The sequence below is a fragment of the Ascaphus truei genome, chromosome 5 (assembly GCF_040206685.1).
Source record: "Ascaphus truei isolate aAscTru1 chromosome 5, aAscTru1.hap1, whole genome shotgun sequence".
Lineage (NCBI taxonomy): Eukaryota > Metazoa > Chordata > Amphibia > Anura > Ascaphidae > Ascaphus > Ascaphus truei.
The window spans coordinates 18,932,294-18,951,034 of NC_134487.1; the positions used below are offsets into that span (position 1 = coordinate 18,932,294).

At 45.7% G+C, this 18,741-nt stretch overlaps 1 protein-coding gene across 1 annotated transcript in view; it reads right to left on the reverse strand.

Annotated features, from left to right (window-relative positions):
* Positions 1–18,741, reverse strand: part of ITIH5 (inter-alpha-trypsin inhibitor heavy chain 5) — a 104,242-nt gene that overhangs the window by 41,814 nt on the left and 43,687 nt on the right. Inside the window, exons 6-7 of the mRNA XM_075599416.1 lie at positions 10,926–11,095; positions 6,819–6,935 (exon numbers count right to left, since the gene is read on the reverse strand). Coding sequence (XP_075455531.1) covers positions 6,819–6,935; positions 10,926–11,095 — 287 coding nt within the window. The remainder of the gene's footprint in view (positions 1–6,818; positions 6,936–10,925; positions 11,096–18,741) is intronic.

Consider the following 18,741-nt stretch of genomic DNA (forward strand, 5'->3'; position numbering starts at 1 on the left):
GAGTGGGATCGAAATGACAAAGTGTTTCTAATGTTACTCCCAAACCAGCCCTTCCAGTCCCCCAGCGCTCAGGTTGAGACCTAGTGAATTACGGGCATAGGTAAAACTCTGAGGGATAGAAACGCTATTTAAACTGATTTATGGCTTTTATTATCAGGACATACTTGAAAACGAGAGGTAACTCTCAATGTATTACTTCCTGGTAAAATATTTTATAAATAAATAAATAAATCTCTTCTCTATTTACATTGTGTTTCGCAATCATTTTTTAAATGCCTTAAAGAATTTCCCACCACTACGGCTAAAAGAAAATACTGGTAGCATAAAAAAAAATATATATATATATAGATAGATATTCTAAATGACATTTCTAATGTATTATAATGTAACAAGCATTTTTTGTTCCTATGTAACCATGCTGTAAAATGGATTACAGTCATCTCTCCTGCTGACAGTAAGGCCTGGTAAGTTATGGGAATGCCAGCAGTAATTATGGAGGTTTGCCCTCACACCCTGGTGAGGTGCCCTATGTATGGATGGGAGTGGTCACATAGTCTGAATCCAAGATTAGTGATGTCAGAGTTGTGCCTGCCCCCAGAGTATACATAAGGCACAGCACTGCTTAAAAGTTAGTTAGTTCAGAGGTTATGAGAGAAGAGTTCAGTAGAGTTGGTTGTAGTTGCTGGAGTAAGGAGCAAGTCTGAGTACAGACTTGGGAGAATGCAGCTCATAAGACTGTGACCAGGGACCTGGCACAGGGAATATCTCTCTGAGGGGAGATAGGGAAACCACCAATTTGGGAAAGGACACCTTTCAAAGGGAAGTGCGGTAATCATGAGCGGCTGAGTACAACCGCTGTGAGGGGCAGTTGGCCCACCGCAAAGCAATAAAGATGATCTTGTTAAATCATACCCTCGTGTGTAAGTGTGGAGTGATTACACAGAGGAGTGCACCACAGAGGAGTTCCTCACCAGGACCATCCACAAGCGGACGCTGGGATCCTGATGAGGTGGAGGCGCTGCACTGGATCTAGGTAGGACTCAAGCACACTACCTCAGCTGCCTGTCTAGGTTGGCAATCCCCACACATCATGCGGGAGACTCAGGAGTCCTGTTGCCAACAGGTGCACCACCAGACACTACACTGTAATGGGGACTGGTTAGACCACAGGGGCCAATGTGAGATTGGGTGGGTCAGGCTAGGCCACAAAATCCATTACACCTATTATTCATTTTTATTTCTAAAATGTTTTACCAGGCAGTAATACATTGAGAGTTACCTCTCGTTTTCACATATGTCCTGGGTACAGAGTTATAATAGCAACCATTTACAAATTCACATCCCCTTCCTCTTCTGAAACAGGCTCTGGCACACCCCTTTTGAGCCCTGTCTCTCTCTAGCAGTGCACCAATTGTATCTGGTCACTGCCTGTCACATGATCTTCCCCACAGAACTTTGCATCTTTGGTCGTCTTCTGCTGCCCTGACAGCCATTTAGGGAATCCCCGAGATGAATCTTTCCCGACCGATCACAGGAGAACGGATCGATTGGAAACGTAGCTAATTACTTATCATTGTGTGTATTGTATTGATGCACAAATTAAAGGGGAAATACATAAATAAAAATAAACGGCAGCTTGGACTGCTGCTTTAAACTAATGTTTTGAGCACCAAGAATCTGTACGTGGGAGAAAAAAGGGGGTTTTATTGCTTGTTACAATGACTTTTTCCTGGAAGTCTGAACAATGGATATACTGTTTGAAACGGCTGTGACTATGGTTCTCAAGGTGTTTCCCCATTATTCTCACTGCACAAAAGATACTGTATATTTTCCATACACTAACCCTTTCACTATTGGCGTGTCCGATTAATACAATCCTGCCGTTCCATCCGGCAGCTAAGGGACTCATTATGTTTTCAAACAAGATTTATACCATCTGCTTTTGCCATAAAGCAAATCTAATTAAAAGTTTCCAAGAGCATTTCGGTTCTGTGTCATATAATGAGTTTCCATCATATACTTTAATCTCCCCCTCTTTACTTAGAGGGCGAAAAACATTTGCTTTCCCCCAGGAAAAAAATAACGTGGAACATTTGAAGGTATCCAGTCATTAGCCTGCCTCATGTTTCTGAGGGTAATCAATACAAACCCGGCTTATCACATTCACCAATAGTCCATTCTGCATTCCGTCCATTCGTATTGATGGAGTACAGGAGGGCCCCAGTCATGCGGCGGGTTCCGTTCCAAGGACCCGCCGCAAAGCGAAAATCGCCGGAAAGCGGATCCGGCGATTTTTGTTATGCGCGCATGCGCAGACCGGCAATGCACCGTTCTACGCATGCGCAACTTCGGCAAAGCCCCTCATTCGGCATGCGCGACCCTGGTCCGTCCCTGTTCTGCGCATGCGCGACATCGGGCCGGCCCGTTCTGCACATGCGCAACAATGGCAGCCCCCTTCTCGGTACCGCCGTATCGGCGGTCGCCGAAAAGCGGGGCGCCGAGAAGGCGGGGCCTTCCTGTATACACAACCCAGCGCTATATCCACCGGATGATGTACATAAACAAATAATGTTCCAATATAATTTCAAAATTCCGCCTTTACGTGTTTGAAGTCCTGCAGCCTGGTTGACTCACGGATTGTCCAAAATTCCTTGTAGCCGTGTTGAAGAAAAGGAGAACGTTAGAATCTCGCTCACGGATTTTCTGTTAAAAATGCGCATGTAGTTCAAATAGATCAAGTGTGCTGGAGGAGATAAGCGGTGTCTTTGGAGTGAGTTTGCGGAGGTACCGGCAAAATCTAGGGCGCATTGAACGCGTCATCACGTTGTGGCGCGTCATTGCACATCACTGTGCAAGCCGAACGGGAGGCGGAAGTGGACTAGAACTAGGAAACGACCGGGATCCTTGCACAGCAGCTCGGTACCCTGTGCTGAGACCAGATCTACACCGTGGAGACTCACCGTGAGGCCGAAGACACCAGCACACTTGATCTATTTGATCTACATGCACATTTTTAACAGAAAATCCGTGAGTGAGATTCTAACAGTCTCCTATTACATGTTTATTAAATGTTGAACCAGCAGTTTTTTCTCTTCTTTTCCTTGCATTAATGCCAATCTTAATGGACCTCCATCACTTTTGAGCTATGTATTATCTGTCATTAGTTACCTTAGTATTTGCTCACATCCAGCTTACCATTTCCATTCATTGTTTACAAGGTTGCACTTTAATTCACTAATATTTGTGAAAGAGTTTCACTGGGTATTAGATCCTGTTCTATTGTGTAATCTGGTGCTGTTTTATTACATTCACGCACAAAGTAGTGTTATTGATTATATTAGTTGTATAGAAGGTTTACACCATTTTATTTTGTTATTTTTCCTATCACCATTCAACACACCACACTAAGGACCAGCGCCAAGGAGGACTTTAATTCCACAAGGCCATTCATATTGCTTGGATTATTGTCCTGGATACACATTACATTAAGCCTTTAAAGCTGCAGACCAAGCAATGTCCTACATGTGTTTTTTTTTTTTTTTTTAAATAAATCAGTTCTTTAGTATGAGAAAATCTTGTAGCATTTTGTTTAATCCACTCTGAAAAACATTTTTAATGTATAATAAATGTCACAATTGTGTGTAAAAAGGTGAATATCAGGCGCGAACAACTTAGTATAAAGTGATAATAATAATAATAAATATTAAATCTATGAAAGTGATGAAAAAAGAATGTGGTAACCAAACCCCCAGCTCAAAACCTCACTGGTGGGACCTGTTTCACGGGTTCCAAGGTTTAGGAATATCTCAAAACATCCAGGGGGAGCATGTGGAGGAAAAAGAGAATAAAATGGACAATAATAAGTGCAGACGTATAGCAATTAGTGAAATAGTAATGCAGTGTCTTGGCTCGTATAGTTGTACTACTCACAGGACTAAAGAGTATATAAATGCAGTTGGCAAATTGGGTTGCCACCCTTGAAGGTAACTGTGCACCGGACCCCCTAGCGATACTACTACTCTGAGAGTAGACCAGTAGACCAATTTTGGGCCTAGAGGCGACCCGTAGCGAACCTAAGGCTAAGGCCCCGCTCCCAGAGTCAGCGCACCTGCGCTGCTGACAGGCGGTGCGCTGAGATACACAGACCGCGATCTGCGGTCTGTAGGGAGCGGGAGCCGGAGCGGGAGGTGGGCGGGAGGTGGGAGGTTTGATCGGGAGGTGGGCGGTTTGACAGGGAGGGGGGGCGTGGCTTGAGCGGAGGGACCCGCTACTCTCCCCCCCCTCCCTCCACGGACTCGGGCTGGAGCTGGAAGGTAAGTTTAAACACACACACGCAGGCACTCATTCATACACGCGCACACACACACACAGGCAGGCACTCACGCACTCATACACACACACACGCGCGCACACACAGGCAGGCACTCACGCACTCATACACACACACACACAGACAGAGGCAGGCACTCGGGCACACACACACACAGACAGGCACTCACGCACTCAGACACATACACACACAGACAGGCACGCACTCAGACACACACACAGAGAAAGGCACTCACCTGCTTTCACTCCACACTCCTCCCCGCTCCCCGAAGCCTCTCCTCCTCCCGAAGCCTCCCCTCCCCATTGGCTCACAGCCACACACGTCACGCGTCAACGCTAGGAAACACCATTCTCTGGTGTCTCCAGCGGCTGACGCGCTACAGCGTGTAGTGCTCTGTGCAGCCAGGGGGGACCGGGACCGGCTCGCGAGGATTCCCCTGCTGGTGGGGAACTCGCGACCCGCCGCCCGCGCCAACGAGCGCAGCGGGACCGAGGCCTAAGGGAGGCGGTGAGCTGTTCGGGATACCTCCGATTCACACTGTGTGATATATGCTTTTAACCTACTAGCACATTGTAAGTGCGCATTTTTTTACCCTGATTTTTTATATAAAGTTTTCATATTGATCGCACTATGTAGTTCTCTCTCTCTTTATACATGCGCACTTTGCTGACGGAGTATCGTTAGGGGGTCCGGTGCACAGTTACCTTCAAGGGTGGCAACCCAATTTGCCAACTGCATTTATATACTCTTTAGTCCTGTGAGTAGTACAACTATACGAGCCAAGACACTGCATTACTATTTCACTAATTGCTATACGTCTGCACTTATTATTGTCCATTTTATTCTCTTTTTCCTCCACATGCTCCCCCTGGATGTTTTGAGATAATAAATGTCACAAGCATTTTTTGTTTCTATAGCAACCATTTACAAAGTCACATCCCCTTCCTCTTCTGAAACAGGCTCTGGCACACCTCTTTTTAAGCCCTGCCCCCTCTCTCGCAGTGCACCAATTGTATCCAGTGACTGTCTGGTCACATGGTTTTCCACACAGAACTTTGCATCTTTGGTCCTCCTGCTGCACCAACAGCCATTTACTGAACCCCCGAGCCGAATCTTCGCCGATCAATCACATGAGAACGGATCGATTGGCAATTTAGCTAATTACTTATCACTGTGTGCATTGTATTGATGCACATGTAGCACCCTGATAAAATATTCACCTTGCCCTGCATGTCTGCCCTGGTAGCTGCAGGCAGTGCTAGGGTTAATGTCTCGCTAGGCATGTGAGTCAGTTCCTATATTGTTTCTAAATTGTTGCACTTTCAGGCACATGTTTGGCCTGGTGATGTCTGGATAGTGCTGGAGGGTCACACGTCAGGATGGGTGACATGTAACCATCTTTAATCTGGGAGACCGCATTTAACATAAATAGGATCCTGTAAGATTCAGTAGGATTCCAGAGAGGTCTCAGTGCTCTCCTAGCCTGTAAAGCAGGAGGTAACACTTATTATTTTTCAGGCAGGCACTGCATCTTTCAGTATAGGGCCTAGAACAAATTGCACTACATGTAGGATTCTGTCACAGAAGGGCTTGAGTGGATATTAAACTTCACAGTGAAGAATGCCTAAGGTGCGATACCAGATTATCTATACGCTGAAACCCTGTCTTGATGTATGATACTGCTGCTAAGAAATAAAGACCATCAGTTAAAAGTTCTTGGTGCCTTTCTATTTTTATTCATCACTCCTCATCACAGCCTTGGCCTGAATCTTCAGAGGTACCCTGAGAAGAACAGGCAAGCGGCGGAGCTAACACACACCTTGGACCAGGTACAAACCCTGTCAAAAGGTACACAAACTGTAGTAAGATCTACCTTATATTTTATATACACCCTATCCATGCTGCTGGGGGACATAGGGGTGTTACACACATATTAAAGGGAAAAAATAAATAAATAATGCAGCTTGGACTGCTGCTTTAATAATAATAGCATGTTCTTGTATAGCGCTGCTAGTTTTATGCAGCGCTTTACAGAGACATTTTGCAGGCACAGGTCCCTGCCCCGTGGAGCTTACAATCTATGTTTTGGTGCCTGAGGCACAGGGAGATAAAGTGACTTGCCCAAGGTCACAAGGAGCCGACACCGGGAATTGAACCAGGTTCCCCTGCTTCAAACTCTCAGTACCAGTCAGTGTCTTTATGAGAAGAGAGAAGAGAGAAGAGAGAAGAGAGAAGAGAGAAGAGAGAAGAGAGAAGAGAGAAGAGAGAAGAGAGAAGAGAGAAGAGAGAAGAGAGAAGAGAGAAGAGAGAAGAGAGAAGAGAGAAGAGAGAAGAGAGAAGAGAGAAGAGAGAAGAGAGAAGAGAAAAAAAGAGAAAAAAAGAGAAAAAAAGAGAGAGACCATTTCATTCACCTCTACTATTGTGATCTGAACTCACATAACAGCCGTAGTGACATTTTAGGTGGCATGGCAGGTGCGGTTACCCTTACCTGTTTCATTTTGGTTCCCACCATGGATGCACTGGCATCAATTACAAACACCACATTCTTTGGCAGCGGAGGCAGGTCTGTGGGTGCAAAATAATGCACAAAGTATCCATTTAAAACCTGTAAATGAAAGGGGGGGAAAAAACATGCCATTAAAAGAGGCTTTGGGGGGATTAGAGTGAGAATCTCTAGAAACATCTATTCTCCCACAATTCTTTAGAAATGAATGTCATTTGCAGAGCAGCCTCATGCTACAAAAAAGTCAGGAGATTTCTTTCACACGCTACAGGATTTCTGTTGGTGTTAGAGACAGAGAGTATTAGGAACATGAAGTGCAGGAAACGGGGAATCCTTTCTGCCGAGCCCAAAACCACATCAAGAAGAAACTTTAGTTAACTAGAAGTGTGTAGTCATTATTATTCATTCATTTGCAGTATTTTCACTTTTTTATTGGGGGGGGGGATGGGGTTGGGAAGCAGGTAATTAACGCATGTTTAAGTTGACGTCTATACAATGGTCCACAGGCACAGAGTTATCGGACGTATCGGCCCTAAATCCCTACTTAGTTGACCTGAGATTTTACATGTGTTTATATAGCCTTTAACAAGTCTTCTTATGTTTTTGATAGTAATTCTTACATTTCTATGTATACAATATTACATTGCCTGTGTTGTGTTGAAGTCGAGATTACAGCCATTTTTGTTTAGCCGATGTGCCACCCATTGTGTGCAATTTTGTCTGAAAAGTGAATAAAACCATTAACTGTAAACATTATGACACTCTGGCTATTTCTAGCATCACTTGAGCATCCCATCAGTGAGTAATAAAAAGCAGGTACCATAACCTTTTGTGGTGACCTTAGGACATTCAGGAAACATCACACGGATGAGCACTCTCATGGACTTTATGATGTTTTCCCTGTGTCTGTGATTGCTGCTGCAGCCGCTCTCAGAGAAATGAGACTGCTATGGGAAGAGGACGGGGATGTCTGGTCAGGGCCATGTAAGCACCACAAGCGATCACATGACCCTTGAGCCAGAATGACCAATGTTCCCAAAAGACATCTTGGTAGAAGAGGTGAACACCTTCAGTGCCAGAGGGACATGTAATGGCACCTAGAGAGGCTGAGAACTGAGGACCTGGCTCTGCACGTATCAATCTTTAGCAAATGCTATTATCCATTCAGTTTTGCCTTATGCCACGATTATAGTAGGGGCACGACGGAGCGCATGGCGTCACGCGCGCCTGTCACCCGAGCGATTGGTGAACTGAGCTTCCAGCCATTGGGGGGGGCGTGGCGTGGGGACGGGTCACCAGGCTGGTTCGCCCTCATTGGCTGAACCGCTCACATGACACAGCCGCTGCGTGAAAAAAGCAAAATCATTTGTAGCTTGAAAATTCTGCCGCGCGGTCACTCTGCTTCTGCCCGCGCGCACTATGGCCGTCCTCATTGACTTCCACAGATTTGTTCTCGTGGCGCGCGATCTCGCATTACTATAATCGTGAACTTACAAGGTATTCTGAGGCTACACAACCTTAAAAGCACTAATCCTGCTTTCAAGTCATATTAACGATTTTTTACATTTCTATTATTAAATAGTTTCTCAAATACACTGTAGGAATCTGCATGGAAATGAGATCCGGTGATCTCCACTTACACATGGGAGGCTGCAGTGTTTTCTATAACACAAGGACCTGGAAACCCCCTCTTTGTTCTCCTGTACATTGTCTCGGAGACAGTGACGTTCTTGCCGGATGCTAAAATAGCCTCACAGCCGTGCCAGGAGAACGGTTGTAAACAGCACGTGGTCTTTTGAGGGTAAGATCCCCTCAGATCTAGAAATAATTTAAGGATGGGCTCATTGGCGGGTTCAAAATCCGAAACCCACCAAATTTGGGGGATCCAGATCTCCAAAACCCAAACAGCCTGAGACACTTGCAGTTCGGATTAGTCTGGATTGCGACTTCGAAGCGACAACACATTTTTACATCAAATTCGGATTAGGGTCCCTCCTCACACTCCTGCCCATCTGATACCACCCCCTCCCCTTGCCCTCTCCTCCCTCCCCTGTGGGTTGAGTTGGGAGGAGGGAACCTCTTCAAATACTGTCCTCCAAAAACCCTCCTGTAGGGCCCTACCTCCCTGCTGCTCTGTCTGAGGCTCCATGTATGGTGCAGGCCACAACTCGTCTGACAACGGGATCCAATCCGCATAGGAGGCGGGGCAAGCTCAAGACAGAAAGCCTGGGAGATTATGACAATCCATGCAGACTACAGCTGCACTGGAAGAGGTATGAACACACCTCTCCCAAGTCACCCCCATGTCACTCTCTCCCCATGTCACTTTCGTGTCCCCATGTCCCCCACTCCCTCCAACTTCATATATGTATATATCGCTACTGGACTAACACAGCTATTTCCTTCTATATATATATATCTAAATGTAGCGGTCATGTAAAATGGCTACAGTCATCTCTCCTGCTGACAGTAAGGCCTGGTAAGTTGTGGGCATGCCAGCAGTAATCATGGAGGTTTGCCCTCACACCCTGGTGATGTGCCCTGTGTAAGGATGGGAGTGGTCACAGACTCTGACTCCCTGGTTGGTGATGTCAGAGTTGTGTCAGCCCCCAGAGTACATAAGGCACAGCACTGTGACTAAAAGTTAATCCTGCCAGAGTTCTAGTTCTGGCAGGAGTTCTGTCAAGTTCAAGTTCAAGTAGTTAAGACAGTTATGTTCTAATAGCTGCAGTAGGAGTCTGTGTCCAGGGACCTGGCACAGAATAAAGATATCCCGACTGGGATAGGGAATCCCTGATCAAGGCGAAATACCTTTTAAAGGGAAGTACGGGCACAATGACGGGCTAGAGATACCCCATTGTGGAGGGCAGCTAGCCCACCGTATCAATAAAGATGAAGCTGATCACAGAAACCCTCGTGTGTAAGAGTCAAGTGATTGCACAGGGGGCCGCACCACCGAGGAGTTCCTCACCAGGACCATCCCCAAGTGACCGAAGGGACCCTGATGAGGTGGAGGCGCTGCACTGGAACTAGGTAGGACTCAGCACACTACCTCAGCTGCCTGTCTGGACGGGTCCTCCCCACACACCATCATGCGGGAGACTCAGGAGTCCTGTAGCCAACAGGTGCACCACCAGACACTATCACACTGTAATGGGGACCGGTTAGACCACAGGGGCCAATGTGAGATTGGGTGGGTCAGGCCGGGCCAGAAAACCCGTTACATATATATATATATCTATATATATATATATCTATATATATATATAGATATATATATATATAACTCCTTGTTAAAGGACATTACGTCTGAAACGCGTAGGAGGTTGCACAACTCCCTTGGGTGATGTTTATATTTTTTGAACAAAGAATACTGCATTTTTACCACCTGGCTCCCTGGCAGTGCACTGTTTTTTTCTTCTCTGGCTATGCAAGGAATACTGGCTAGCTGATAAGTATCACCTGATGAAGCGGGCTTTACACCGCGAAACACGTAAGGAGTGGAACAGCTAGTGCTACCTCAGTCGGTTCCATTGCGGAGGAGTGCCCAATGTCGGTTACGTACACTGGGGTGTGACCAATCAGAAGGCGCTCACTCTCACTTTCAATGTCTGCATTGCCCTGATAAAGGACTTCGTGTATCACTGTGAGTATACCCATTTTTGCTATTAAAATACTCTACACTATTGGAGGACCTTGTCATCTCTCATATCTTTCCATTTATGCTTCCAAGAAGAAGATTGGGAATCTTCAACACAGACCTCCACAGGATTATTCATCCATCCCCAAGGGACTTACTATTTAACTCGCCATTGACGTTCTCAAGTGCAACTGGACTCTGCTTTCATATCTCTGGACTCTGCTTTTTTCAATATTTAATACTGGTATTTAAAAAAAAAAAAAAGTAATTTGCACTTGATAGCACTTTCTCACGATTTCTATTAGTATTTTTTCAGTAACATTTTTTTTTTACATTTTTATCTTTTATTTGTGTACTTTTTTTGATCATATTGTACCTTTTTATCATATTGTACCTTTTAATCATATTGTACCTTTGGAGAGCTCCTTATTTTTGTTTTAATGTGACCGTACCTGCAAATCTCCCACGCTGAGCTCTCTTCTTACGTCATATCTAATAAGAAAATCACCCAAAATGCCATTCTGAGCGATCTTGGTTTGCTGGACAACATTTGGATTAAATGTTACTCTTGCAAAGTTGTCCGTCTGGTTGATGACTGTAGAAGGAGGAGGGCTGATTGTATCTGTCGGAGAAAGATAGTATATGTCAGATATATATGATTGATTCTGCTAAGACACCTACAAAACGGCAGCATGACAGCTAGTAATTTCAGTAAAATAATCATTTCGACACTTAAATCATTTTTCTATCTCTTTCCTGAGAGAGAAAATTTGAACGTAAGGTCTGTGGTTATTACAGAAATCAAGATAATCTCAAAATCCCTGAAGACTTTAAATCCTTAACTCTGAGAATCCGTAAAGAAAATGAATGGCACATCTTAGCTGATTGAGTTCTTCCAGCTAGTTCTCACGGTGCATGGTTTTGAAGTTGTATAAAAGTTGATATTTAAATATACAGTACACTATTAAATTGTATTGGAAGATATTTCAAAACTTTTCAAAAACCCATTGAAAGGATCCTATGCCCGTTGCCCTTTATACAAATGATCACCTTCATTGCTAACGGAGCAACCGTGCATCACACTGCTGAAAATGAGAAATGAAGTGGTTGAAAATATATAATGAATACAGGATAAACACAATAGAGCACTAATAGGGTGAGAAGGAGTGGCTCAGTGAGTGAAGACACTGACTGACACTGAGGTTGTTGCAGGGGAGTCCTGGTTCAATTCCTGGAGTCGGCTCCTTGTGACCTTGGGCAAGTCACTTTATCTCCCTGTGCCCCAGGCACCAAAAAAAAAACATAAATTGTAAGCTCCACAGTGCAGGAACCTGTGCCTGCAAAATGTCTCTCGCTATACAAGAACATGCTACTATTTTGTTTTTCGCATATGTGCCATTTACGCCCTTACTATGAGATATACTGTATGGGAGAATAAGTAATACTGCTTTGATCATGTAATTCTAAGGTCCAACATCTTTGTTGACTTGGGTTCTGTGTGGTTCTGTGTCATTCCTTTGGTAGAATGGAGGTACTGTAAGAATTGCATGCACTATAATATCTCTGAGAACCTTTGTGTTCACACAGTCTTTTTAAGTAGTGGGTGCTTAGGTAGATTTAACCAGTACTACAGTACTATAGGTATCACCACATGGCAGTGTACGTAGGCACTGCTAGTCTAAACATTCAAGTATAGGAGAGAGGGGGGGCCTCATCATTGAGGCATTCTGGACTTCTATAGAGCTCTCTGTTTATGTACTTTAGGGCTTAGGTCCCTGTGACGGGAGCTTTGAGACAGGCTATTAATAATACACACCAAATATAACTGGGTTGAACTGAACGAGACTTAGATATGATAAAATCTAATTTATTCCTTGAAAAAGGTGAACACACGAGATTATACAAATAACAGACAAAATATGGACATTCACTTAAGATGGAAATGATGAAATAGTCAGAAATCGTGACTAGCAGTTCATACAGCAATCTTGAAAATCACAAAAGACAGGAAAGACATGAAGGACAATAGCCGAAGTGTGAGCCTGGTTCTTATACAATTCTTTCCCATTGAACACAACCTAAACCCAGCCCCTCTCATAAATCAGTGGTGAGGTTGACAGTTTTCCTCAGAGTAAAACTCCTCCCACCCAAGGACGTTTAAAAACTGCTTTTCCTATCTAAATAACTTCATAACTTCAGTTCAGTATTACTTACTGGCACGCAAGACATATTAATACATTCCGGCACGCATGACGCTCCCAATGAGACTAAATATTACCGTGTAATACTAAAATTAAGAGAGATATTAATATCTGTCTCTTAGGACCTGCTAGACATCATGTGTCTGTAATCGTTATTTGCGGCTCGGTCCCCCGGTTACACATATGTAATTTTTAGCACGTTGAGCCGAGGACATCTAATGGTATTCTTATATTTAATAAGGTCACTCATTCTGATATCTCCTTGGGTAACCGCACCCCTGGCCTCCATAACCCCTGGTTAATAAATCCTTTGAAGCAGGGACTCCTGTGTAGAGATCATTTGTCACAGGTGCTAGATTTCACACCCAATGCCCCAGACATGGGCCTAGCTGTCTCTACCAGCAAGATGTGTTAACATACACCAAACCCCCTCTGTACTTTTCACACCCAACTTCAATCAAGCCTGTTGAAGCCCAGATATTTCTGAAAAGACACCACATATTTGAATTTTCCTTAACTGCAGCTCATTAACCCCTTAAGCCCCAGTGTGTGTGTGGTGCAGACACTGGCACAGAAACAATACATTTATACAGGGGAATAAACAGTTGGATGGCTGAAGCAAGGCAAAAGGGTGGCCAAATGGGGTGTAACCCCTTTAATCCCGGGCCAAATCCCCTCTCTCTTGACAGTCCCCTAAGCCTTACTCTAGTTACAGTCTAGCTGGATGACCCCATTAACTGCTTTGGCTTCAGCTATCACCTCTATGGGGGTGCCAGTAGCAGCTCCGGGTGTGCTAGTTGGGGCTATCATAATGGCGGTTTAAATGTCACGCAGATCAATAGGAAGCCGTGATGTCATCCCTTTGTGGCTTCCTATTGGTCTACATGATAGGAACATTTAAACTGGCAGAGCTGCTACCGGCACCCCCTACGTATCTCAGCGAGCAGGGGGTCCCCGAAGGTGAAATGAAAGTGGTTCAGCTCCGGAGACCCCTTACTTCCCACCTATAGGGACTGCCATATTGCGCGCGATATCCCACATTGCACTTTGATGAGTTATTCTTATAGTGTAAATTGTGAGTAGTACGATCTTTTTGAAGGAGCAGATGTCTAATACATAGAGACCTTTCTGAATCCGATCGGCGGATTTCTGCAGATTGTTTTACCTAAATCCGTTCCGCACACCAAAATCTGCCTGCGGATTGGGTGCTAGAAAAAATCACGGTGGATTAATCTGAATAAGCCATTGGAACGGAGAGAGACGGAGAGAGACGGAGAGAGACGGAGAGAGACGGAGAGAGACGGAGAGAGACGGAGAGAGACGGAGAGAGACGGAGAGAGACGGAGAGAGACGGAGAGAGACGGAGAGAGACTTCCACTTTAGTAGTATCTCCAGTTGTAAATATAGCCCTTCAAAGCTCCCTCCAAAAAGATTAGGGAGACATGCCTGTGCTGATAAAAGAGCACACGGGGGGTACCCGGCTGGGGTTTATGCTAATGGCAATGCAAAGTATATTTAAATGAGTAGGCAAACCGGAAAACGAAGTTCCAAAATCCAAAGCTCAGCTGTAGAGAGTCAATATCCCAAATGTATAATATAATCTTAGATGATATAACAAATTTTTGGTACTGGACCTAATAACACACCTCTCTAAAGACCTGTCTCCAGATATACTCCTACATGTGGGGGACCTGTGAAATAAAGGTAAGGCTCAGTAAATAATGTCTGGCCCCCTATGCACAGTAAATTGCCGTCCCCCTGGAGAAAGACAGAAATAGAGAGGTATGTTTCCAGACCACAATAGGTGGAGTGGACAACTCACAGTTAGGAGCTGGTGTAGTCCAATACAGCGTGCATCACGTATGTAGATAACGGCAAGAGAAGTTCCATGAAGGAGGCACCGGAGCACAGCAAGGAAGAAGGAGGGGGCTACACACCAAAGAAAGCTAAAAATCCTTTATTCCATGCATCCACTACCATGATGTCTATCATGGAATAAAGGATTTTTAGCTTTCTTTGGTGTGTAGCCCCCTCCTTCTTCCTTGCTGTGCTCCGGTGCCTCCTTCATGGAACTTCTCTTGCCTATATTTAAATGAGTCCCATCCCCGTCCCACACTTCCTAAAAGGATTTCCATAACAACTATATAGCATTGATAAGTCTAAGGCTGAGTCCCTGCTGGCGCGGTCCGTGCTTAGCGTGCTTACCTTATGCAATGTGTATTGTAACATCGACGCTCCCGCTGTGCTCGCGCACTCATGCGCTCATGCGCGTGCACACATACTCTCCCAAGCTTTTTACTTTCGAGCTCAGAGCAGGGTCACATGACCCTGCTCTGACCAATGGGAAGAGAGAGGGCGTGTTCTAATGTCCTGTCACTATTCACCAAACACAAACATGGAATTTAGCAGAGAGAAGTGGAAGGGGAGGGCAAACGGACTGAGGGGGGTAAACGGACTGAGGGGGAGCAAACGGAATGAGGGGGGGCAAACGGACTGAGGGGGGGCAAACGGACTGAGGGGGGGCAAACGGACTGAGGGGGAGCAAACGGAATGAGGGGGGGCAAACGGACTGAGGGGGGGCAAATGGAATGAGGGGAGGCAAACGGACTGAGGGGGAGCAAACGGAATGAGGGGGGGCAAACGGACTGAGGGGGGGCAAATGGAATGAGGGGGGGCAAACGGAATGAGGGGGGGGCAAACGGACCGAGAGGGGGGCAAACGGAGTTAGGGGGGGACAAATGGAGTAAGTGTGGGGGGGGGGAGAGAGCAATGGGGGGGAGAGAAGAGGAAAAGGGGGGAGAGAGGAGGGAGGGTGGGAGAGAGCAATGGGGGGAGAGAGAGAGAGAGAGAGCAATGGGGGGGAGAGAGAGAGAGCAATGGGGGGGAGGGAAGGGGTGGAGAGACGAGGGAAGGGGGGAGAGAAAATGGAGACACAGAGACACACACACACACAAAGAGACACGCACAAAGAGACAGACACACACAGAGACAGACACACACAGAGACAGAAACATACAGAGACAGACACACACAGACAGACACACAGAGACAGACACACACAGAGACAGACAGGCACACAGAGACAGACACACACAGAGACAGACACACATACAGACACAGAGACAGACACACAGAGACAGACACACAGAGACAGACACACAGAGACAGACACACAGAGACAGACACACACAGACAGACACACAGAGACAGACACACACAGAGACAGACACACACACACACACAGAGACAGACACACACAGAGAGACAGACACACATACAGACACAGAGACAGACACACAGAGACAGACACACAGAGACAGACACACACAGAGAGACAGACACACATACAGACACAGAGACAGACACACAGAGACAGACACACAGAGACAGACACACAGAGACAGACACACAGAGACAGACACACACAGAGACAGACACACACAGAGAGACAGACACAGAGAGACAGACACAAACAGAGACAGACACACACAGAGAGAGACAGACACACAGAGACAGACACACACAGAGACAAACACACACACACACACTGAGACAGACAACACACAGACACAGAGACAGACACACACACAGAGACAGACACACACTGAGACAGACACACACACAGACACAGAGACAGACACACACACAGAGACAGACACACACAGAGACAAACACACACACACACACACACACAGAGACAGACACACACACACACAGAGGGGATCAGAGACAGCCCCTATACAGTCAATCACATGCCCCTCCCGTAATAGCCACGCTCCTCTGCTCCTGCTCTACAAAATGTTGCAGGACAGCGATCGCTCACGCTTGGGGAGCTGGTGACGTCACCGCTCTCATGCATGAGAGAGCTCAGCGACAGCCGGCTGCAGCCTAAGGCAGGCGTGCGCAAACTGTGGGGGTGGGAGGGGGGGAGTCTGCGCTTACAGGGACCCCGCGCAAAAAAGGCGGATTTGCCTTTTTGAGTCTGAGCCGCGGAATTCTGCGGCTGAAAGGAACTCGCCAACCGGCGGCAGATCCAAATGAGAAAACATTCGCCCGTCTCTAATAACACACTCTCATTCTTCCCAGGTGCCTGCATTTATCTTTTCTACATATGTTAGTAACTTAAGGCTTCCAGCTCTTTCTGTGCCAAACGTGATTCACTTCAGGAACAATTCCCATTTAAATGCCCTCCTTGGGAACAGCTCGTTAACACTCTTGCCAAGATTTTGTAGCATTGCTATTTTCACTGTAAATGACACAACAAAAGAGTAGAGATTATACCGTCCTATTTTGTCACAAATAAATCATGACAGCTTTTGTATATGTTTATATGCTGATAAATCATATTCTAATAAATGACTCGCTTGCTACCTGCGTAACCGCACAAATCGTCACTTAGCCATTGTAATGATTTGCAGCCTTTTCCAACAGTGGGAATTAGGATTATTCAACAGAACTACATTTATAATAGTCAGTCCGTTAAAAAGCTTAGCCCGCCTTCAGCAAATGATTGGTTTATCATTCTTTAAGTACATTAAAATGAGGCTGTCAACATTTAAAGGGGAAAATTAGGGTCAAAGCTGTTAAAGGCTAAGATTAATAGGGCATACAGTATATAAACCACAGAGATGGCTCACTATGCTTGGAACATTGGAACACCAGGCATTCCCCCCTCCCCCTCACTGCATCTCTACCACCCTCCAACCTTGTGGTACCCTGCTGCCTTCAGCGTAGACCCTTGGAGCACACTGCTGCCTCCTGCCTTTGAGCCCAATGCTGCCCCATTCATCCTTCGGGGATATTGCATCTCTCCCGATAGGCCCGGGCCTAGGGCAGCAAAATTTGGGGGCGGCATAAATGTCCACCCCCATATACAGATGCTGCGCTCTCAGGCCTGTCTGCCTGATGGGAAGGCACTTACATGTGGAGGGCGCCTCCTTGCTGCCGCCCTCCTTCTCCTTCCTAATCGCACCGGACGTGACCTACATGACGTCACATGGGGTCCTGTTGCCATGTCAACATGACGGCGCGCCGTCAAATTACGTCATCACATTGCGTTAACATGGCAACACGGTGCCGGAGGAGGGTGGCAGCAAGGTGGTGCCCGCCACATGTAAGTGCCTAGGAGCATGTATCATACACCCTACTGCTCACCACAATACACCCTTGGAACAAGAAGGTTAGCTAGCGTGTTGGTTCTTTCTTCCATGTAGTAACACAGGAGGGAGTAGGCGGTTTGATACCTTTTATTGGACCAACAAGTAGTTGATATGTTACAAGCTTTTGAACCTCTCAAGGTCCTTCAGGGTTCTCTCGTACCCGATGAAGGACCCTGACAAGTTCAAAAGCTTGTAACATTTCAACTACTTCTTGGTCCTACCACCTTCTCCCTCCTGTGTTACCTTTGGAACATGAATCTTTTGGGGAGTACTTGCCTCCCCACACATCCTTGGTTCATTTTTTTGCTCCTTTATCGTTGGTGTCTGTATTATTATACCACAAGTCCACTTTCTCTAACAACTTCCTCACTCTCTTATTTATACTCTCCTTAACAAAAAAAAACAAAAAAACATGCATAAACAAAAACACAAATATAACCACATTAAGACACTCCTATTAAGTTACACATACAATTAGCTGTGCTATAGTTACAGCTGAACCCTGTTATAATGCGGTCCTCGGGGTCCACAGAATGAGACTGCGTTATAACCGGGATTGCGTTATAAAATTTTGCCGCGCGAGGATTTACCAGCATCTGCAGCTCTCTCCTCTCCCTGCTTCACCAGACTGCGTCCACCGTGCGCGGCACTTACGTAGACTTTCGAGCGCACATTTAAAAAAAAATATTCAATGCTTTATTGCTAACGGACACATACTCACACACACCCCTACTCCAGGGGCGCGCAAACTTTTCCTTCGCACCCTTATCCTTGCTAGGAGCAGATGGTCGACTTCTAGAGAATACAACTAAATTAATATACAGAATGTGCAATTTGTAGGATAAATGCCAGGTGTTAAAGTCACATATTTAGAGGTTTATTCCTATATCAGTCGACATGGCAGATCG